The sequence below is a fragment of the Lipophrys pholis genome (assembly GCF_963383615.2).
Source record: "Lipophrys pholis genome assembly, chromosome: 10".
NCBI classification, from domain to species: Eukaryota; Metazoa; Chordata; class Actinopteri; order Blenniiformes; family Blenniidae; genus Lipophrys; species Lipophrys pholis.
In genome coordinates this window covers 32,118,079-32,141,792 of record NC_137640.1, presented here as the reverse complement: position 1 = coordinate 32,141,792, position 23,714 = coordinate 32,118,079, and the positions used below count along the sequence as shown (strand labels likewise).

Here is a 23,714-nt window from a genome sequence, read left to right as displayed (position 1 = left end):
CTGACCTCTATCACTCTCTCTTTTCTTCTTTAGTCTGACGTCAAACACTCCTCCATCACTCTCTGACCCTTCTTCTTTAGTCTGACTTCCAACACTCCTCCATCACTCTCTGACTCTTCTTCAGTCTGACTTCCATCACTCCTCCATCACTCTCTCTTACTCTTCTTCAGTCTGACCTCCATCACTCTCTTTTCTTCTTTAGTCTGACCTCCATCACTCCTCCATCACTCTCTGACTCTTCTTCTTTAGTCTGACCTCCAACACTCCTCCATCACTCTCTGACTCTTCTTCTTTAGTCTGACTTCCAACACTCCTCCATCTCTCTGACTCTTCTTCAGTCTGACTTCCATCACTCTCTTTTCTTTAGTCTGACCTCCATCACTCCTCCATCACTCTCTGACTCTTCTTCTTTAGTCTGACCTCCAACACTCCTCCATCACTCTCACTCTTCTTTAAAAAAGTCTTCAACTACCACTGAAGTGTGAAATGTCAGAAAATATTTATTTTTCTTCACTCTGCTGTGCGTACGTCGCTGTTTAGAGCCTGTTACTTCTGTAGCCTGTTACTTCTGGGTTTACACCTGTTACTGTTGGAGGCTGTTACTGTTTAGAGCCTGTTACCCCTGTAGCCTGTTACTGTTGGAGCCTGTTACTCCTGTGTTTACAGCCTGTTACTGCTGTAGCCTGATACTGCTGGAGCCTGTTACTGCTGGAGCCTGTTACTGCTGTGTTTACAGCCTGTTACTGATGTAGCCTGTTACTGCTGGAGCCTGTTACTCCTGTGTTTACAGCCTGTTACTGCTGGAGCCTGTTACTGCTGTGTTTAGAGCATTTTACTGCTGTAACCTGTTACTGCTGTAACCTGTTACTCCTGTGTTTACAGCCTGTTACTGCTAGGGCCTGTTACTCCTGTGTTTACAGCCCGTTACTGCTGTAGCCTGATACTGCTAAAGCCTGTTACTGCTGGAGCCTGTTACGGCTGTGTTTAGAGCCTGTTACTGCTGGAGCCTGTTGCTGCTGTTTTTAGAGCTTTTTACTGCTGTAACCTGTTACTGCTGGAGCCTGTTACTCCTGTGTTTACAGCCTGTTACTCCTGTGTTTACAGCCTGTTACTGCTGGAGCCTGTTACTCCTGTGTTTACAGCCTGTTACTGCTGGAGAATGTTACTCCTGTGTTGACTTATTTTCAGTAGATGTTTTTATAGTTTTTTAAAACGCAGATGACCGCAGTATGACAAAGACGTTTTATAATGAAAATACTCCCAAAATGTTTTGGTGTCATAAGCTCTTTTAGCTGCAGGATTCAACGTGGGTGAAAAAAGCAGTGGCTCATATTCCGGAAATTGCAGTATTTTAAATGGCTAAATTTGCTGGAGAAGCTAAAGTCGCTAAAATAGTTTAAATAGCTAAAGTTGCTGGAAGCTAGAGGTGACAAAGTTCCTAAAATTGCTGGAGTTGATAATGTTGCGAAACAAGCTAAAGTGGCTGAGGAAGATAAAAAAGTAAAGTAGTTAAACAAGCTAACGTTATAAAAGTTGCTGGAGTAGCGTAAGTTACTAAAAGAGTTTAAATAGTTACAGTTGCTGGAGTAGCGTAAGTTACTAAAATAGTTTACATGGTTAAAGTTGCTAGAGAAGCAAAATTTGCTAAAGTTGCTTGAGAAGCTAGAGTTGCTAAATTAGCAACATAGCTAAAGTTGCTAAAACGGCAAGAAATTGCTCAGTTAGACACACTTAGCATCTCCTTCTGTGTGCATGTGTTCGCGTCCCCCCACCTGGCAGGTGCACTCTGATGATGTCATCCATGCGCCTCATGGTCTCTGACCGGGCCGCGATGTCGTCCTTGGAGATGCCCTGGCGATGGGCCATCTCTGTGACGACAGCGTCCAGCGCTGCCAGCTGGGCCGGCGTGGGCGGCCTTAGCGCACGCAGCTCGTTCTCCTCCTGCTTCTCCTGGAAACACACAGAACTGCTAAATAGCGCTAACATTACGCTGGGTTAGCGCGGATGCTAGGATAACCTGGCTATAACATACCGTGACGTTCTTCTTGTGCCGCTTCTCCTTGATGTGCTTGTGCGCCAGCTGCACGTTCTCGATGTGAACGCAGCACAGAGAGCACACGTAGACAAACGACGGGAAGTCGGGAGAGCGCTAGCACACAGAGAACACCTAGCATGTTAGCAGCTATTGCTAAGAGAAAAACTAAGCATGTTAGCGGCTAACACACAGAAAAATACCTAGCATGTCAGCTAGCAAAAAGAGATGCAACTTAGCATCTAATACAGGTAAACACTGCATGTTAGCGGCTAAAACCTTTAAAACGTTGTATTTTTAGCTCTCCTTCGCAAAACATTGTCGGTCATATTTAAAAAAAACTATTTTAGCAATTTCAACAATTGAAGCAATTTTAGCACCTTTAGCAACAGAAACTATTTTAGCAAATGAAGCCATTTCAGGGCCTGTTCACATCCTGTTTGATCTGGATCAGAGTAGAGAGGAAGAAGAGTTAGAGGAAGTAGTGAGGAAGAAGTAGAGGAAGAAGAAGAGAGGAGGAAGTAGAGAAGTGGAAGTAGAGAGAAAGAAGACAGGAGGAAGTAGAGAGGGAGAAGAAGAGAGGAGGAAGTACAGAGGATGAAGTAGAGAGAAATAAGTAGAGGAAGAAAAAGAGGGAAGTAGAGAAGAAAAAAGAGAAGGGAGTAGAGAGGAGGGTGTAGAGAGGAAGTAGAGAGGAACAAGTAAAGAGGAGGAAGTAGAGATAAATAAATGGAGAGAGGGATGAAGTAGATCGAGAAGCAGTGAGGATGAAGTAGAGAGGAAGAAGTATAGAGGTGGAAGTAGAGAGAAATAAGTAGAGGAAGAAAGAGAGGGGAGTAGAGAGGAAAAAGGAGAAGGGAGTAGAGAGGAGTGTGTAGAGATAAAGAAAAGAGAAGGATGTAGAGATGACGAAAAGAGAAGTAAGTAGAGAGGAACAAGTAAAGAGGAGGAAGTAGAGAAAAATAAATGGAGAGAGGGAAGAAGTAGAGGAAGAAGCAGTGAGGAGGAAGTACAGAGGAAGAAGTAGAGAGGAAGAAGAAGAGAGAGGGAAGAAGTAGAGGAAGAAGCAGTGAGGAGGAAGTAGAGAGTAACAAGTAGAGAGGAGAAAGTAGAAAGAATGAAGTAGAGAGGAAGAAGAGAGAAGGTAGTAGAGAGGAGGGTGTAGAGAGGAAGTACAGATGAAGAACACAATAGAAGGAAGTAGAGAGGAAGAAGAAAAGAGGAGGAAGTAGAGAGGGGGAAGAAGTAGAGGAAAAAGCAGTGAGGAAAGAGCAGGGGAAGAAGTAGAGAGGAAGAAGTCGAGAGGAAGAAAAGAGAAGGGAGTAGAGAGGAAGTAGAGATAAAGAAAAGAGAAGGAAGTAGAGATGAAGAAAAGTGAAGGAAGTAGAGAGGAACAAGTAAAGAGGAGGAAGTAGAGAGAAATAAATGGAGAGAGGGAAGAAGTAGAGGAAGAAGTAGAGAGATGGAAGAAGTAGAGGAAGAAGTAGAGAGAGGGAAGAAGTAGAGGAAGAAGCAGTAAGGATGAAGTAGAGAGGAAGAAGAAGAGAGGGAAGAAGTAGAGGAAGAAGCAGTGACGAGGAAGTAGAGAGGAAGAAGTAGAGAGAGGGAAGAAGTAGAGGAAGAAGCAGTGAGGATGAAGTAGAGAGAGGGAAGAAGTAGAGGAAGAAGCAGTGAGGAAAGAGTAGGGGAAGAATTAGTGAGGAAGCAGTAGAGAAGAAGAAGTAGAGAGGAGGAGGTAGTGAGGAAGAAGAGAGAAGGTAGTACAGAGGAGGGTGTAGAGAGGAAGTACAGATGAAGAAAAAAATAGAAGGAAGTAGAGAGGAAGAAGTAGAGCGGAAGAAGAAAAGAGGAGGAAGTAGAGAGGGGGAAGAAGTAGAGGAAGAAGCAGTGAGGAAAGAGTAGGGGAAGAATTAGTGAGGAAGTAGTAGAGAAGAAGAAGTCGAGAGAAGGAAGTCGAGAGGAAGAAGTCGAGAGAAGGAAGTCGAGAGGAAGAAGTAGAGAGGAAGAAGTCGAGAGGAAGAAGCAGAGAGGAAGAAAAAAGAGTGAAGTAGAGAGGAAGAAAAGAGAAGAGAGTAGAGACGAGGGTGCAGAGAGGAAGTAGAGATAAAGAAAATAGAAGTAGAGAGGAAGAAGTAAAGAGGAGGAAGAAGCAGTGAGGAGGAAGTCGAGGAAGAGGAAGAAGTAGAGAAGAGGAAGTAGAGAGGAAGAAGTTGGGGAAGAGGAAGAAGTAGAGAGGAGGAAGTAGAGGAAGAGGAAGAAGTAGAGAGGAGGAAGTAGAGAGGATGAAATTGAGGAAGAGGAAGAAGTAGAGAGGAGGAAGTAGAGAGGAGGAAGTTGAGGAAGAGGAAGTAGAGGGGAAGCAGTAGAGAGGAAGAAGTAGAGAGGAGGAAGTTGAGGAAGAGGAAGAAGAAGAGAGGAGGAAGTAGAGAGGAAGAAGTAGAGAGGAGGAAGTAGAGGAAGAAGTAGAGATAAAGAAAAGAGAAGGATGTAGAGATGACGAAAAGAGAAGGAAGTAGAGAGGAACAAGTAAAGAGGAGGAAGTAGAGAAAAATAAATGGAGAGAGGGAAGAAGTAGAGGAAGAAGTAGAGAGGAACAAGTAGAGAGGAGGAAGTAGAAAGAATGAAGTAGAGAGGAAGAAGAGAGAGGAGGAAGTAGAGAGGAGGAAGTTGAGGGAGAGGAGGAAGTAGAGAGGAAGAAGTAGAGAGGAAGAAGTAGTGAGGAAGAAGTAGAGAGGAAGAAGTAGAAAGGAGGAAGTAGAGAGGAGGAAGTAGAGAGGAGGAAGTTGAGGAAGAGGAGGAGTAGAGAGGAAGCAGTAGAGAGGAAGAAGTAGAGAGGAGGAAGAAGACTTTATATCGTGGTTGGCTGTGGCTACCCATTAGCCACAAGCTAATTGGCCTCGTCACTACGGACTAAGGGACTTCCTCTTCGGTCCAGACCAATCAATGAGCCGTGTTTCTTCTTTACTTCCTCTCTGGTCAGTGTTTGCTTATGGTGATAGAGCCCCCAAACCAGCAGCGAGTGTAACTGCGGGACATTTTCCAGGAGGGTTGATCTGAACCAAATGAAAGGGTGAACATTCTGGACTCCGTCCCCCAAGTTGACCGAGTCCCGGACTATAAAGGCCCCTTAGCAACTTTAGCAACAGAAGCTATGTTAGCAACCTTAGCAGCAGAGGTTATTTTAGCAACAGAAATTAATTTACCAACTTTAGCATCTGTACTTATTCGTACGTTAATTTTAGCAACTGAATCTATTTTAGTTATTCAATAAATTCAATTCAACTTTATTTATATATACCAATTACAGTCATTTCTAGGTAAATTTAGCAACAGAAGCTATGTTAGCAACTTTAGCAGCAGAGGTTATTCTAGCAACAGAAGCTATTTTAACAACTTTAGCAACAGAAGCTATTTTAGCAACAGAAGCTATTTTAGCAACAGAAGCTATTTTAGCAACTGAAGCTTTTTTACTAATATTATGAACCGACGATATTTTAGAAATTTTTCCAACTGCAGCTGTTTCAACAATTGTAGCCATTTTAGCTATATTGACGCTAGATAGCGCTACCTTGAGTAGCCGGTGGATGTGGTCGCGGCCGAGCCGCTCCTCGGCCTGTCGCAGTCCGAGCTGCTGTTCTGTTAGCGGTCCGTCCTCGAGGGCATCTTTTGCTTGCTGCTCCTCGTTAGCGTTGCCACTAGCGTCCACTTGCTCGACGGAACGGCCCGTTAGCCGAGCTAGCCTGGTTAGCCGCCCTCGTCGCGGGTTCTCCGAAGCCGCCCTGGCGCCAGCCGCCATGCAGTTGGCGTCTGGCTGTGTCCCTGGCATGGTGGGCGGAGTTGAAGGGCTACGTCAAGTCTGGAACCAAAAATACAACATCCAAAAAAACCGTCACGCATCTTTTAGCTAGTTAGCCACCACCAGCACATCGTTGTCTTTAGCTACACAAGCGAGATATTATACAACTTAGATTTGGCTAGCTTAGCTGTAAATTGTAGCTGACTCAAAATAATGCTATATTTAGCTCAGTAAGCTAGGTATTAATCTATATTTTACTAGCTAAACTACTTATTATGCCACTCATTGTGCTAAGTTAGTAAAATACCATGCTATAGTCGCCACTAGAGACATCATAAAGGATAGACGCCTGGTTCCGTGCTGGAGAGTGATGCAGCGTCGCCGCCATATTGGAGCGGGCACCTCGCTCTCCAGTAGCACTGGAGTCAACAGGACTTACGCAGAACGAGCAACGTTGTCCGTGTTTTGTTCACAAAATGGTAAAGGAATCTGAAGAGCGCCTACCAGTGGACCTTCCTCAGTATTTCTCTGGAAGTTAACCTCAGTCTGATGATGTCAGTCTTTGATATGCTGCATAAAGCTGTGAGCATCATGAGTCTCCTCTCATTAAAATCTCTCCCTTGCTTTGTTCAACTCTTTATAGACACACTCACACACTGTTTACATGGATGGATGGATATGTTAACTTACATATACACAAACCATCTCGCTGAGGCTGACACACACACACACACACACACACACACACACACACACACACACACACACACACACACACACACACACACACACACACACACACACACACACACACACACACACACACACACACACACACACAGGGTTGGTAGCACAGAATGAAAAAACCTTCCTCATATTCACAACTTGTTTAGGTGAAGTTTAATTTAAAAAATAAAAAAAGTGTGTGTGTGTGTGTGTGTGTGTGTGTGTGTGTGTGTGTGTGTGTGTGTGTGTGTGTGTGTGTGTACCTGAAAGTTAAAAAAAAATCTAATATACTTAAAAACATAAAAACAAAAATATGAAGACATGTGTTCCTGGTGTTTTCACATATATGAGAGAGCGAGAGCGAACTCCAAATTATCAATGTGTTTCTTAATTTATACATTTATTAATATGCCATATCACATGTCAGTCTTTGTGAAGAAACATAATACAAAGTTTTTCAGCGCGTACATTTGGGGAGTGAAAATTCAGCGAGTGATGATTATTACCGTTGGACTACACCTTCCTCAGTTTCCTACTGAAGCGGACTTGAGGCGCAAGGTGCCCCATCCAAGATGGCGCTGCGCTGTGACATCAGCTCTGATAGGCGGCACTAGTCATGAGTCACGCCGTAGATTACATCTATGGTCGCCACCTTATACTAATGCTAACTTTAGCTAATCAGGCTAGTTTGTTTTTATTTATTTGCTCTAGTTATATATAGTTAAGCTAGTGATTGTTAGCTTAGCTAAGTATGCTATGAATAACATAACTCGCTAGTTTGAAGCTATATTTAGCTAGCTAAGCTACTCAATACGCGAACTTAGCAAATATACTATGAATTTAAATGGCATAGCTTGTAATAATAATGCAATATTTATATAATTATGCTACTTAGTAGATACATTGCTCGTTAAGCTACTTGTTATGGTATTGTTAGATTGAGCTAGTTAAGCTAGTTTTATGCAACAATTAGTTGGTTATGCTAGTTATACTGCTAACATAGCAAGATATGCCGTAAATATTGTAACTAGCTCATAATAATGTAATATTTAACTAGTTATTCTGCTATATAAAGCTTCGTGCTTCACTGGGGACACAGTACGTTGTTCTCTCAACCAGCAACCAGAGGAATCCTACAAACAGTCGGAGACAGAAAGTCGTCCAGCTGAAGGACGGAGACAAACTGGCTGATAAGGCGAAGCAGCTGGAACAGAGGATTGAATCACATGCATGAAATACGTGAAAGTGATTACTTCATGTACTCTGTGCCAGCTAGTGTACATGGAGGAAATGTCACTGAACAGTCACAGATTGTACTGCATGGGAATACTTCTGATACTGAGCACCGCACCATGGAACTGCTACAACAATTCCCTGGATTTGTCCCGATGTGACCGAAATACTGCCGAGGCTCCAAGGTTCAACTGTTCAAACTGCGTTTCTTACTGGAACAGCACCGGAGCTCCAGCCCTAAAGCATCGACTCCAGCCCTATAGCACCGGAGCCAGACCTAAGCCAGCCCTAAAGCACCAGAGCTCCAGCCCTAAGGCATCGACTCCAGCCCTAAAGCACCAGAGCTCCAGCCCTAAGGCATCGACTCCAGCCCTAAAGCATCGGAGCCAGACCTAAGGCATCGAGTCCAGCCCTAAAGCACCAGAGCTCCAGCCCTAAGGCATCGACTCCAGCCCTAAAGCATCGGAGCCAGACCTAAGGCATCGAGTCCAGCCCTAAAGCATCGGAGCCAGCCCTAAAGCACCAAAACTCCAGCCCTAAGGCATCGACTCCAGCCCTAAAGCATAGAAGCCAGACCTAAGGCATCGACACCAGCCAGACCTAAAGCAGCGACTCCAGCCCTAAAGCACAGGTGCCAGACCCAAGGCATCGACTCCAGCCCCAAAGCACCGGAGCCAGACCTAAGGCATCGACTCTAGACCTAAAGCACCGGAGCCAGACCTAAGGCATCGACTCCAGCCCTAAAGCACTGGAGCCAGACCTAAGGCATCAACTCCAGCCCTAAAGCCCCGGAGCCAGACCTAAAGCATCGACTCCAGCCCTAAAGCACTGGAGCCAGACCTAAGGCATCGACTCTAGCCCTAAAGCACTGGAGCCAGACCTAAGGCATCGACTCTAGCCCTAAAGCACCGGAGCCAGACCTAAGGCATCGACTCCAGACCTAAAGCACCGGAGCCAGACCTAAGGCATCGACTCCAGACCTAAAGCACCGGAGCCAGACCTAAGCCAGCCCTAAAGCACCAGAGCTCCAGCCCTAAGGCATCGACTCCAGCCCTAAAGCACCAGAGCTCCAGCCCTAAGGCATCGACTCCAGCCCTAAAGCATCGGAGCCAGACCTAAGGCATCGAGTCCAGCCCTAAAGCATCGGAGCCAGCCCTAAAGCACCAGAACTCCAGCCCTAAGGCATCGACTCCAGCCCTAAAGCATAGAAGCCAGACCTAAGGCATCGACACCAGCCAGACCTAAAGCAGCGACTCCAGCCCTAAAGCACAGGTGCCAGACCCAAGGCATCGACCCAGCCCCAAAGCACCGGAGCAAGACCTAAGGCATCGACTCTAGACCTAAAGCACCGGAGCCAGACCTAAGGCATCGACTCCAGCCCTAAAGCACTGGAGCCAGACCTAAGGCATCAACTCCAGCCCTAAAGCCCCGGAGCCAGACCTAAAGCATCGACTCCAGCCCTAAACCACTGGAGCCAGACCTAAGGCATCGACTCTAGCCCTAAAGCACTGGAGCCAGACCTAAGGCAGCGACTCCAGCCCTAAAGCACAGGTGCCAGACCCAAGGCATCGACCCAGCCCCAAAGCACCGGAGCCAGACCTAAGGCATCGACTCTAGACCTAAAGCACCGGAGCCAGACCTAAAGCATCGACTCCAGCCCTAAAGCACCGGAGCCAGACCTAAGGCATCGACTCTAGACCTAAAGCACTGAAGCCAGACCTAAGGGATCTATTCTAGCCCTAAAGCACCGAAGCCAGACCTAAGGCATCGACTCTAGACCTAAAAGCACCAGAGCCAGACCTAATACATCGACTCCAGCCCTAAAGCACCGGAGCCAGACCTAAGGCATCGACTCCAGCCCTAAAGCACTTGAGCCAGATCTAAGGCATCGACTCCAGCCCTAAAGCACGGGAGCCAGACCTAAAGCATCGACTCCAGCCCTAAAGCACTTGAACCAGACCTAAGGTATCGACTCCAGCCCTAAAGCATGGGAGCCAGACCTAAGGTATCGACTCCAGCCCTAAAGCATCGACTCCAGCCCTAAAGCATCGGAGCCAGACCTAAAGCATCGACTCCAGCCCTAAAGCACTGGAGCCAGACCTAAAGCATCGACTCCAGCCCTAAAGCACTGGAACCAGACCGAAGGTATCGACTCCAGCCCGGACCTGGTCTGACATTGTGCGTAATAAAGGCGAGTCCAGTAAGAAAACAACCAAGAACCTCCTCCACCCACTCCTCCAGCTGAACCTCCTCCACTCACTCCTCCAGCTGAAACTCCTCCACCCACTCCTCCAGCTGATCCTCCTCCACTCACTCCTCCAGCTGAAACTCCTCCACCCACTCCTCCAGCTGAAACTCCTCCATCCACTCCTCCAGCTGAAACTCCTCCACCCACTGCTCCAGCTGAACCTCCTCTGCAGAACAGGTACCATCCCCTGGCTCTGAGTGAAATGTGTGATAACAGGGAGCAGCCAGGACTCAGGGACGCTCATCACTCAACAAGCAGGAAACACCAGCAGGTTCACAGAAATAACCCAAAACCACAATAAACCAGGGGCCAGGAGAACCTGAAGAACCTCATCAAGTTCCTTTACAAGTCTAGAGCTGCTGGACACTCTACTGATTGGAGACTCAGTCACCAGGCAAGGCAGAATGAGAGAGACAGCGATGTCCCCCACTGTTTGGTCTCCACATCCCAGCCAGAACATCCTCATCCATGCAGGCTCCTTCCACATACTGGAGCCAGACCGGTTCTGAGTAGGACTGAATGATTAATTGCATTTGCGATAATATCGCGATATGATAAAACGGGATTTTCTAATCGTACGGGTTGCGATTTGACTGCTAACGTGATGTGGTCACGTGACGACTTGTGTGTCCTGCGTGCGTCCTGCGCCCATATATACGCCGTGAGCGAGCGGCACAGAGAAGCAGGGAGAGCAGTCAAGTGAACCTGTTGCACGATGGCCTCAGGCTCCACAGAAGCGAACACTACAGAATGATTAGTACCAAAGAGGAGCATGTCAGTTGTGTGGATTTATTTTGGCTTTAAAAAAGCAGATGTTGCGCAATGTCAAGTACTGTGCAGAACCTGTCTCGTTGCTGTTGCTACCTCACTATGAACCTTTATCAACACTTAAAATAACACCACAAAACCATGTACCATAGTTGCATGGCTAAAACACCAGCGACCAGCGCGTCAACTTCAAGTAAGCAAAGTACCAGCCGACAGGTTCACTGACCGAACTGTTTGAAAGTATTTCTCCTTATGAACATAATTCGAAATGGCAGGTGGAAATAACTCATATCGGAGTTCATAGTGAAAGACATGATGCCCATTACAGGGCTGGACATTAAGGACTGTCCCACCGTCTGGGGCTGGTAAAAGCTTTGCTCGGGCAAGAGAATCATCTGCCCACCTTGACCGAACGGGCTCCTGGTTTTTAGGGATGGAGCCGATCCGATCCGGGATCGGGTTCTGATATCAACGTAATCCAACCTGCGGGGATTTCTGCTCCATAATCCTGGTTCTGCTTCACTGTTACTGAAATGACTCCACAGTGTTTCCCTGCTGCTGCTCTGCTCACTGCAAACTGTGGACTGGATTTCCTGAAGGGAGGCGGGTCTCAATGAGACCAGGAGGAATGAGTCAGGAAATCCATTCCACAGTTTGCAGCCAGCGAGCAGGCAAGGGCAGTAGCTATCCAACTTTCCATGACAACATGTTGCTGTTTGGACGGATTTTACACTCAAAACACCACGAAGCAACACAGCAACATGGATGTTAGCAAAGCGACGTAGCAACGTGGATGTTAGCAAAGCAACACAGCAACATGGATGTTTGCAAAGCAACGCAGCAACATAGATGTTAGCAAAGCAACGCAGCAACGTGGATGTTAGCAAAGCAACCCAGCAACGTGCAATGTTTGCAAAGCAACACAGCAATGTACAATGTTAGCAACGCAACACATCAATATGCCATGTTAGCAAAGCAACACAGCAACGTGCAGTGTTAGCAAAGCAACGCAGCAACGTGGATGTTAGCAAAGCCGTAGTCCAGCAGGGCGGAGCTCTGCAGCCAGACGTCAGCGTTTTCAAACTCCAGCTCTCGGAGGAGAACAGCACTGGCATCAAAACAATGAACAGCAGCTCCTCCAGGCTGTCAGCAGGCGATTCACACCTCCGTGAAGCTGTGTCCTACTCCACGCTAAACTCTCTGAAAATAGTCCCAATTGTTGGAGCTGCGTTAGAGCTGGAAACATTGTGTTGCTCCTGCCTTGCTCAAGAATTTCCCCAGGGATTAATAAAGTCATTCTGAGCTTTTAAAGATAGAACTAGTTTATTATGAGATGATGACGTCACGCAGACCCCCACATTGTCCACATGGAACAAAAATACTTTGTACTGCTTCCTTTTCTGTCCTGATACTAACCTCAAGTTGTCTTTTGAGAGAATACGTGTATACATTAGTACATTTCATACTTTACTGTAGAGAGGAGTTTATTACAGCCTCATATAAAGTCAACAATAATGATAATAATAATATTAAAGCAAACAGAGCTCTGGTATCAGAATAGTATCAGCAGATATCCACATTCCGGTATCGGGATCAGAAGTGAAAAAATGTGGATCGGTGCTTCACTACTGCAGTGTAGATGAGCAAACCCCTCAAAATCCTTAATGTCCAGCCCTGCATTTGTATAGTGACCAAGCCTGGCTTTAGGACTTTGATCCTTAATGTCCAGCCCTGCATTAGTATAGTGACCAAGCCTGGGTTTAGGACTTTGATCCTTAATGTCCAGCCCTGCATTAGTATAGTGACCAAGCCTGGGTTTAGGACTTTGATCCTTAATGTCCAGCCCTGCATTTGTATAGTGACCAAGCCTGGCTTTAGGACTTTGATCCTTAATGTCCAGCCCTGCATTAGTATAGTGACCAAGCCTGGTTTAGGGCTTTGATCAGCACAATGGACAAGCGCTTGGCTTGTTGTGGTGAACGCTTACAAGACTGCAAGTCACAGTACTTAGTAAGTTTACTACTGTAATTGAAGTAGAAGATAAATAAACTGTCTTTCATATGAACACATGCTTCATTTGACTTTATCTTAACATGAGCCTCGCCTATAAGAAAGAACAATTTATGTATAACAAATATGATATTCTTTATAGGGATGTCCCGATACGATCGGTAGATATCGGATCGGGGCCGATATTGGTGATTTGTGAGTAATCGGGGATCGGCAAATCCAGCCGATCACCCCGACGATCTAAAAAAAAAAGAAAAAGAAACGTGGTCCACAACGTCATCTAATAACCACAACAATCAGGGACTACAAGCTCCGGTGGAGCTGCAGAAGCTATAAGCAGTGGTTTATGTGTTTATGTGCAGAAGTCTACTTCTAAATATCTATGTGGTCTGTCTTCTTCTGCTTTTTTATTGTGTTTGGTGAGTCACAGCGCCCCAAAAGTCCTGGCATGTGCACTACATGCCCTGAAGCCTCGTGTTGAGCCGTGTTGTTCATAGTGAGGTGTGGACGGAGGTTTGGGAGAAGGTCAGGGAGAAAAAAGATTGTTTTATTGCTGTGTGGAAGTACCTTCAGTTTACAACAACTAAAGAGAAAGAGAAGAATTTTGATTCAATAAGTGAGTTTTACAATCATTTCCAGGTAAACAAAGCTTCTGCCAATAGTGCTTTTAGCTTCATACATCTTAGTTGCTCCAAAAATACACTATTGAGTATCTTTGCAATAGCAATGTGAGTATCGGATCGGGAAAGTATAGGTATCGGCCGATACTCAATTCTGAAAAATCGGATCAGTATCAGGGACAAAAAAGTGTGATCGGGACGTCCCTAATTCTTTATTAAAATACACATTGATTTATTGCTTGTGTTTGTTGAAAAATACATGAGAAGAGAACCTTGAAAAAATGATTGCATATTAAATCGCAATATTGAGGGGGAAAAAATCGCAATTAGATTATTTTCCAAAATTGTTCAGCCCTGGTTCTGAGGTCCTGAACAGGACTTTTCTCTACTAATGGAGACTCTGAAGGAGTCCGAGCCCCAACATGTTTTCATTCCAACCCTGGGAAAAGGAATTGAACCTTCCTCTGGCCTCTCTGCCTTGAACACGTGGCAGACTTCAACATGCTTCTCCAATGGATAAAGTTCATGGAACCTTCAACCTGTTCTGGAACTGTAAGGTCCGCTTCAAACCGGACGGGGTTCATCCCAATATCCCTGGACCCAGACTGCTCGGCGCCAACATACGTCATGGCCTCAGGATAACACCCTCCACCAGGAGCATGACCAGAACCACCAAGGACACTGGTGCTGACAGAGACTCAGGATCCACCGCTCCCCTCTCCGGTGTTCCTGTGGCCCAAATCAACCAGGGAACCAGAAGGACCTCTCTTCCCCAGTCCAGGACCCAGCAACCCCCCTGGCCCAGTTCAGGACCCAGTCCAGGACCCAGCACCCCCCCCTGCCCCGGTCCAGGACCCAGTCCAGGACCCAGCACCCCCCCTGCCCTAGTCCAGAACCCAGTCCAGGACCCAGTCACCCCCCTGCCCCAGTCCAGGACCCAGTCCAGGACCCAGTCAAATGAAAACAACAGTGCAGCAGCTCTCATTGAATCAGCTCCTACACCCTTCAGGAGCTCCTCCAACATTCAGTTTTCACAGTGAGGTCAGTGTTGGATAAAGGAAGTGGAGGAGCTCCTCCACCCTTCAGTTTTATCAGTGAGGCGAGCACCTCCACCCTTCAGTTTTCTCAGTGAGGTCAGAGTGTTGGAGAAAGGAGGTGGAGGAGCTTCTTTGTATAATGACACGTATCACTGCAAACAGCTGTGGTATGGAAAGTTTGACACTTTTAAACATGTTGCTCTTCAGGTCAACTCTTCCTGTTGGGCAATATGAGCAACCATCTCCACACCACCCAAATATACACCACCACCACCACCCAAATACAATGCAACCTGCTGTCTGCTGGATGTATTGATTAGGACTCTGTTGTGGTAATGGTGATTTGAATCTTCACTGTGAGAATCCACAAGATAACAGTGCTGAGGAACTCCTGGACATCTAGAACATGTTGGACTTTCCAGCATGAGACAAAGTCCACACACAACCAGGGACACATCTTAGACTTGGTTCTTTCCATTTGTGAGGTTGTGGTGAATGATGTGTGTGTTTCTGACCAGGACCTTGTCTCATTTAAAGTCTCCGTCTCAGCTGACAGCAGGACAAGGAAAACATAGCTGATCAGAAAAGGTCCCACTGATGAAAAGACACAGCGTGTCTTAAGCCAGACATTTTCTAGCATGCAGCTCTGCTGCAGCTTCTATCAAGCACCTTGTAGAGAACTTCAGCTCTAAAGTTAGAACCATCATTGATCCCATAGTGCCAGTCAGAGCTAAAGTAGTGTGTGATAGGAGGACAGCTCCATGGAGGAAGAAGACACTGGTTAAGGCCCAGAAAAAAACATCTAAGCTCCACCTTCATTAGGACATGTCCAAAGAAAGGCTTGGCATGTAGAAGCTAGAATTAGAAAGGGCCAGACAATGGTTCTTCTCTGAGGTTCTCAGCAAACACAGTACTAATGCTGGTACTTGGTTTAGTGTGGTGGACAGACTGAGACCGACAGTCCTTCGCCATCAGGACCTCCTGAACTCTTCTCAGATGCATCTTGGAATAATGTCCCTCCTATTTCAACATCAAATGAGCCCGATCAGACAGAGTCAGTGGGTGGAGCTCAGGCATTACGGCTGGAACCCCTGAGCCTCCACCCAAAGATGTTCTGTCTAATCTGGCAGATGTTCTCCTGTTAGACTGAGCAGCACTAACCCACATTGTTCTCCAGCTCAGACCCACAACATGCAGCCTCCACCCTCTCCACGCTCTCCACCCTCTGCACACAAAGTCTTTACACATGTTTTACACTGTCCAGCTCCAAAGATACTACACAGAGTACACAGCTCTCTTCACACGCTGTTTTTCCTAAAACTCTTCTAAAAGCTCTTTTAAAAAAGAGTAATCTGGATACTTGAGGAATCAGTAACTCCAGGCCTATATCAAAGCTTTCTGAAGTCAGATTATTGAAAAGGTGATTTTTACACAACTTCCTGCTTTTCTGGCTCAAAACAAGGAGCTGAATGTTTTCCAGTCTGGATTGAGGTCAGAGCACTGAAACACTCGGATTAAAGTGCTGAAGGACGTCTACATGAGCAGGGACACGTCCACTGTCTCACTTTGACTCTGACTGGATCTTAGTGCTGCTTTGGACACAGTTGGACACAACGTCCTGCTGGACCCACTGGAACAATGGTTGGAACTTCTGGCTCTGCACTCAGTGGCTTTAAATCCTCCTGGCAAGATGGCTCCATCCTTGGGCCCTTTTATTGAACATCTCCGTGCTCCCACTGGCTCAGATCATGGAACATTACAACATCTCTGCTCAGAATGACCAGACCACACTCAGCTCTATATCTCAGTGTCAGTGAATGACCACGCCCCCTGATACCCTCGTCAGGATCCAACCCCCACCCCCCCCCACACTCACTGTAGAGGAGCATGATGTGCGGCGCATGCTCCTGGCAGTGAACCCCAGGAAGGCTGAAGGCGCAGACGGAGTACCAGGCAAGGTGCTCAAAGCGTGAGCCTACCAGCTGTCACATGTCTTCTGCAGGATCTCCGACCTCTCCTTGGCCCAAGCAGTCCTCCCTGATGGAGCAGTCCTCCCTGATGGAGCAGTCACCCCCACCAGCCTGAAGTCTGCCACAATCATCCGAGTACCAACAAAGTCACCCACAACCAGCTTAAATGACGACTGACCCTGTTGCCCTTACACCCATAATAATGAAGAGCTTGGAAAGGCTGGTTCTTAAACACATTGGCTGAGGACACCACTGTGGTGGGACTGAGTTCAAAAGGAGACGAAGTGCAGAGACTCTCAACCTGACACTGAACACAGCCAAAACCAAGGAGATCATGATGGACTTCAGGAGGAACAGAACCGAGCCGCTCCCCCTCTACTTCAACGGCGAGTGTGTGGCGAGAGACCACACATTCAGGTTCCTGGGAGTCCAGATGTCCCATGACCCCTCCTGGACACACAACACCACAGCCGTCTCCACTTCCTGAGAGTTCTCAGGAGGAACAACCTGGACCCAAAGCTGCTGCTGGCCTACCGCTGAACCATGGAGAGCTTGCTGACGTCCTGTGGAGCCCCCTGGTGGTACGGGAGCTGCACTGAGGGGGACAGAGCCAGAGGACACTTAAACAGCACAAAAGACGTTTGGCTGTCCTCTCCCCTCCATAATGGACACTAACTCCTCCCGGTGCCTCAGCAGAGCTTGCAGCATTATCAAGGACAGCTCACACCCCGCTTCTCAGCTGGTTGGACTGTTGTCCTCTGCCAGGCGCTCCAGATGGGTTAGACGAGGACAAACAGACTGAGACACAGCTTGTCCCCAGAGCCAGCACCACCCTGAACTCTCATATGTGCAATACACATTCCATCACTGCTGCTCCTTCTCACTGTGTGATTATACACTGCGCAATACTTTTTAATATGGCAAAGATTTTAAACGCATTTTAAGTTTTTATGTGTAAATGATCCTTCATTGTGCAATGCTGCAATAAAGTCTATCTATCTATCTATCTATCTATACCGGCTGAGGAAATGTAGAAATGAAATGGAGTGATGAGTCAGCACTTTTTACAACTCAACCCAGAGAAAACAATGAGCTGATCATTGTTTTTGGCCCCAAAGAAGAAAGGTTAAAGGTCGGTGCTCATCTTGACTCCAGGTCACTCAGGACATCAAATCAGGCAGAAATCTGGGTGGAGATATGGACTCCACCCTGAAATTCAACAGCCACATTAAGACAAGAACCAAATCAGCTTCCTACCATCTGAACAATATTGAAGAATTAAAGGATTTCTGAGCAACAAGATTCTGAGAAACTTCTTCTGCTTTCATCTTCACTGGAACGGAGTGTTTACACATCACACCATCACACTGAGGGTGGAGCAAATTACACCACCACACTGATGGGGGAGCACATTACACTATCACACTGAGGGTGGAGCACATTACACCACCACACTGAGGGTGGAGCACATTACACCACCACTCTGAGGGTGGAGCACATTCCCCCACCACACTGAGGGTGGAGCTCATCCCCCCTGCTCCACCCTCTCCACTGGCTGTCTGTGTCTCAAAGGACTTCAGAATGGTCCTTCTGCTCTAGAAAGCTTTGAAGGATCTCGGCCTAAATCATCTCAGATTGACGTGTAGAAGATCAAAGCTCCAGACCTCTGAGGTCATCAGGAAGAGGTTGACTCACTGTTCCTACAGTCAGAAGAAACAAGGTGAAGCAGCTTTTAGTTCCTACCTCCTCACTTGTGGAACAAACTTCCTCAACACCTGAAGACTGCTGACACACTCACTTCTTTTAAATCAGGACTTAAAACATCCCTAGATTCACAGGCTGTAGAATAAACAATAGATTTTACTTACTTAGTAAACTAATCTTAATAAATCTCTTATCTTTTTATTATATTTTTCTTCATCATTTGTTTTAATGCATTTCTTCCATTTCTTCTAAAGCATTAATGTATTTCTTTCATTTCTTTTATTTCTTCATAAAGCACTGTGAATTGCCTTGTGTTTGAATGGTAAAACCGACTCGACACCTCGGTCCATCTCCTCTTCCGCAGGCTTCCACATTGGTGACCCTGACATTTGAACATATCTATCGAGGACGAACAAGCCGGCGGGGCCGTGAGGTTTGCCGCTACCGTCAAATTACCTGAGTTTTGGCAACATGACCCGGAGCCGTGGTTTCAGCATGTCGAAGCCCAGTTCCAGCTCCGAGGCATCTCGGCGGACGACACGAAATACTACCATGTCCTCGCGGCATTAGATTAATTCACCACCGTCTGAGTGATGGGGCTGTTGCGAGACCCGCCGGCGCAAAGCAAATTCACCACTCTCAAGAATCAGCTCCTCCGTCTGTTCCAGCTGTCCGACGCGGAATGAGTGGAGCGCCTGCTGTCACTCAGCGGTTAGGGGGACAGTAAACCCACGGAGCTGATGGACAATATGCTGGCGCTGCTGGGATCAGGTGACTCTTCGTTCCTCTTCACCCAGCTGTTTCTGAGTCAGCTCCCGCCGCAGGTGCACACGGCTCTGGCCACTTCGCCTCTGGTGCAGGCTAAGGACTATCATGGGTTGACGGAGGAAGCCGATCGGATTCTGCTCGCAGCACGCCCATACGGAGTACATGCCATGTGGCCAGCGGAGCCTCAACACCAGCCACAGGAGGACACACCAGTGGCCATTGCGAAAGACCGGCGCAAAGAGGACAGCCAGCGGTGTTTCTTCCACCGGCGATTCGGGATCAGAGCCAAGCTGCCTTTCTTGTTTGTCTATCTGGATGACATCCTGGTGGCCAGCGCTTCACCTGAGGAGCACCTGCTACACTTGTGACAGCTTTTAAGAGATTTCATGAGCACGGGTTGATCGTGAATCCAGGTAAATGTTGGTTTGGGCTGTCAGAGATTGACTTTCTGGGCCACCATGTCTCTTCAGGTGGAGTGGTCCCCTCACCAGTTAAGGTGGAAGCGATCACTGCCTTTCCACGTCCTCAAACCATCAAGGCGCTGCAGGAATTTCTCGGAATGGTGAACTTTTACAACCGCTTCATCGCCCACGCAGCTCACTTGATGCGCCCCCTGTATGAAGCAGTGAGGGGTGGAAAATCCAAGCAGGACGTGGACTGGTCCGCAGAAAGACTCCTGGCATTCGAGAAGGCCAAGGTTGCACTCGCTAACACCGCCATGCAGGCGCACCCATCTCCAACGGCTCCGGTGGCACTCACCACCGATGTCTCGGGACTACGCAGTAGAGGCGGTATGTGAACAGTGGGTGGAGCCTGGCAGCCTCTGGCGTTCTTCAGCAGGCAGCTGCATGACAATTAGGGAAGTACAGCACGTTTGACAGAGAACTCTTGGCTCTTTTCCTTTACATGTCACTTTAGGCTTTTGCTGGAGGGCCGGGAGTTCACAGTTTTGGTGGACCACGAACCCCTCACCTTCGCTATGGCCAAGACCTCAGAGCCGTGGTCTGCAAGGCAGCAGCGCCACCTCTCTGCCATTTCAGAGTTTACCACTGACATTCGGCATGTGGCTGGAAAAAACAACGCAGTGGCCGACTGCCTCTCCCGGGCAGGAGTAAACTCTGTGCAGCTGAGTGTGGACTCCCCTGCTATGGCCACTGACCAGCAGGCAGATGCTGAAATCCAGTCATTCAAGACAGCCGCGACGGGGTTTCAGCTAGAGGATGTGGTCTTCCATGACAGCGGGACCACGCTCCTCTCTACTGGACAGCCTCGCCCCATGGTACCTGCCGGCTGGCAATGCCAGGTTTTTGATGCAATACACACTCTTTCACATCCAGGGGTGAGGGCATCAGTCAAACTAGTGGGGGCAAGGTTCGTCTGGTCAGGGCTTAGAAAGGACGTCAGGAGCTGGGCAGCCTTCTGTGTGGCATGTCAGCGGGCCAAAGTACATCGCCACGCCAAGTTGGAGCCATTTTTGATTCCTGAGAGAAGGTTCGACTTTGTGCATCTGGACTTGGTGGGTCCGCTCCCTTCCTCCCAAGGCTTTACTCACCTCCTCACCATGGTGGACAGGACAACTAGGTGGCCAGAGGTCGTCCCTCTCTCATCAACCACGTCAGCTGAGGTGGCACGCGCCTTTATTTCCACATGGGTGGCCTGGTTCGGCACGCCATTGGATGTCACATCGGACAGAGGCTACCAGTTCACCTCGGAGCTGTGGACAGAGGTGGCAAAGAGCCTGGGGGTGCAGCTACACCGGACGACGGCTTTCAACCCGCAAACCAATAGACTGTGTGAGCGTTTTCCTCGCACAATGAAGGCCGCTCTACGAGCCACTCTCATGGACAGCAACTGGATCGAACAGCTGTCGTGGGTCATGTTGGGCCTGCATTCAGCCCCGAAGGAAGATCTCCAGGCGTCGTCGGCCGAGCTGGTGTTTGGTCAGCCTCCGAGGGTCCCCGGAGAGTTCCTGCCAGAACCATCAGAACCCTGGATGGTTACAGCGAGGAGGCCAGAACCATCAGAACCCTGGATGGTTACAGCCAGGAAGCCAGTCTTCAAGGAGCCGGCCCGTAGGTTCAACCCGGTTCCAGCTCGTTCTGTCTTCCCCGGTCCTATGTCCCAAAGAACTTGATGGCAGCTGAATATGTGTTCATTCGCCATCATGCTCACCGTTCCCCACTTCAGCTGCCGTATGATGGCCCGCTTCACGTCCTGGAAGCGGGGCCGAAGAACTTTGTGGTGGACATGGGGGGTAGGCATGTCCGGGTTTCCCCCAAGTTATCAACGGCAGCAATGTCCCCTGCACCTGTTTTAACCCTGGTACCGGTACCTGCACCTACTCCAGTGGGGGTGCAATGCAGCCGTTATGGCCGAGTGCTGAGACCTCTGAACAGGACTTAACTAACCTTTTTTTATTTTATTCTTTATGACGTTGTGGTACCATTCTGAATGTTCTGGGGGGGGCTGTGTGGTGCACCTTGAGGGAGGTTCTCTCATTCAGAGTGGAAGGGGTGTGTCGGTGACGTGTGGGGGTGTGTTGGTGATGCGGTAGGTGTGGTGATGTCACAGGTGAAATGTTTGGCAGGTCTACTGTCCTGCTGTGTGACGCTTTAAAGAAAACGACTCGACACCTCAGTCCGTCTCGTCTTTCACAGCTTCCACACTCAATAAATACATTTGCCTTGCCTTATAGCTAATAATCAACTTATGCTAAGCTAACTTCGCTGAACACGATGCTACATTTAGTTAGATATGCTACTTTTACCTATTACTATACCTAACCAGTAAGGCGAGTTATTATATCAACTTTGCTAAAATGAGTTAAAGCTAACAATGCTCACTGTCTTAGCCACAAGCAGCTCGCCGAAGTCACGCAGTACGCGAGGTGACGTCACTACGTGCGACTGTAACAATAACAATGGGCTCGTTTCAGTCGCTTAAAGCGTCAGAAACGAGCTAAAAGAGGGAGCGTGCCAACACTGCTGTCTGTTTACACGGTGTGTGTGTGTGTGTGTGTGTGTGTGTGTGTGTGTGTGTGTGTGTGTGTGTGTGTGTGTGTGTGTGTGTGTGTGTGTGTGTGTGTGTGTGTGTGTGTGTGTGTGTGTGTGTGTGTGTGTGTGTGTGTTAGCTTCGCGGGGCTTTGCCTCTCGTGACCCGGGAAGCGACGCCTCTCAAGGGGGAAAGAAAGAAGACAAAAAGCGACTCCGAACCTTCGTAACGGCGCGCGTCGCTGCGACCTCCTGCTCCTCCTCCTCCGAGCGGCTCGTGGCGGCTAGAGGCGGCTAGCGGCTCCGTCAGCGGCCCTGCGTTCCGCGATCCGCCATGTTAGCACCATGTTAGCAACACGCAGGGAGACACGGCGGAGAAGAGGGGGCGGGGTCGAGGGGGCGGGGCCTCAGAGGCCTTCATGGACGACTCAGACAAAACACTGTGTGACCGTCATCATGACGACGTCATCACGTCTCAAAATATTACTTTTATTTTGGAGTGATTTGTTTAACTTTAATATTTTAGTTTTAGTTTTGTCATTTTTTATTCTGGAATGCCACTTTTATTTTGAAATCCCTCAACGTAGTTTTATTTTATTTTGACAACTGAATTGATCCCCTTAGGGCAATTATGCAATTATCAATTAATCAATCAACTTTATTTATTTATTTTCAATTAATGTAATACAAAGTGCTTAACATGATTTAAAAACAGTGCAAAGATACAACAGATATTTAAGACACGAGTGAACGCACACACACGCACACACACGCACACACACGCAGACATGCCTAGTGGTATGGAGACATGGCAGGGCACTGAGGACTTAAGGTGAGGAAAGGCCACATTTGGGGGCCGTCCACACTGGGAGTGGCACAGCCTCTCACCACAGGGGGCGCTGCCCCACAGATCCCCCCCAGCCTGGGCAGACCGGCGAGTCCCACACATACATAAGAGACCAACCAGGTTCCTGGGACCAGTGGGGAAAGTGGCCAATACCAGTGTAGCGACCCCTGAGAGGAATCACTAGAGATAAAAGATTCAGTTAAAAACCTAATAAAAGTAGATAAATAGATAATAAAGTAGATAAATAAATAGGTAATACACATATCTGCATACATATACATACATATATATATATAAATATATAAATAGCATTTTTTTTAAAAACCTCAAGGGTCTCTGCAGCCCTGAGGCTCCCCGGCAGGATGTTCCACAGACGGGGGCCATAGGAGCTGAATGCAGCCCCCCCGGGGGTCTTGGTTCTGGTTCTAGGCACCATTAAAAGGCCGTCGCCGGAGGACCTCAGGGCCTGTGAGGGTCGATACGGTAAAAGCAGGCCAGATAAATAGGAGGGTGCAAAACCGTAAAGACCCTTAAAAACTAATAAAAGAACTTAAAATGATCCTGAAGCGAACGGGGAGCCAATGCAGTGATTTTAAAACAGGCGTGATGTGGGCCGCCCTCTGGTCCTCGTCAGCACTCCTGCAGCAGAGTTTTGTAGGAGTGTTGATAAAGTTTCTTTGGGAGACCAGAGAGCAAGGCGGTACAATAGTCCAGCCTACAGGAGGTAAAAGCATTAGCACCTCCACACTTGGCTGAGAGAGAAGTTGGTGGAGTCTGGCTGAGTTCTTCAGCTGATAAAAACAGTCTTTGTCACATGTTTGATGTGTGACATCAAATTAAGCTCAGAGTCAAAAGTCACGGCCAGGTTCTGTAGGGATGAAGATGGTTAAAATCTAACAGTTTTGGTAAAAGTTTCTCTCTCTGCCCTTCAGGACCAAGAACTAGAACCTGTGTTTTGTCCTGGT

At 47.7% G+C, this 23,714-nt stretch overlaps 1 protein-coding gene across 6 annotated transcripts in view; it reads right to left on the bottom strand.

The window, feature by feature from the left end:
• tut4 (terminal uridylyl transferase 4) overlaps positions 1–22,278 on the bottom strand; it is a 102,040-nt gene extending 79,762 nt beyond the window's left edge. For 4 of the 6 annotated variants that reach the window (XR_013935720.1, XR_013935721.1, XM_080473455.1 and 1 more), the window contains exons 1-4: positions 22,125–22,262; positions 5,601–5,888; positions 2,033–2,149; positions 1,773–1,950 (exon numbers count right to left, since the gene is read on the bottom strand). Coding sequence is in view for 4 of the 6 variants with exons in the window: in XM_080473455.1 (XP_080329581.1) it covers positions 1,773–1,950; positions 2,033–2,149; positions 5,601–5,858 (553 nt within the window). In the remaining 2 variants the exon portion in view is untranslated. Of the gene's footprint in view, positions 1–1,772; positions 1,951–2,032; positions 2,150–5,600; positions 5,889–22,124 lie in introns of all 6 variants that reach the window. The other 2 variants (XM_080473454.1, XM_080473456.1) reach the window with 2 other exon arrangements.
• Between the last annotated feature and the right edge of the window lie 1,436 nt (positions 22,279–23,714).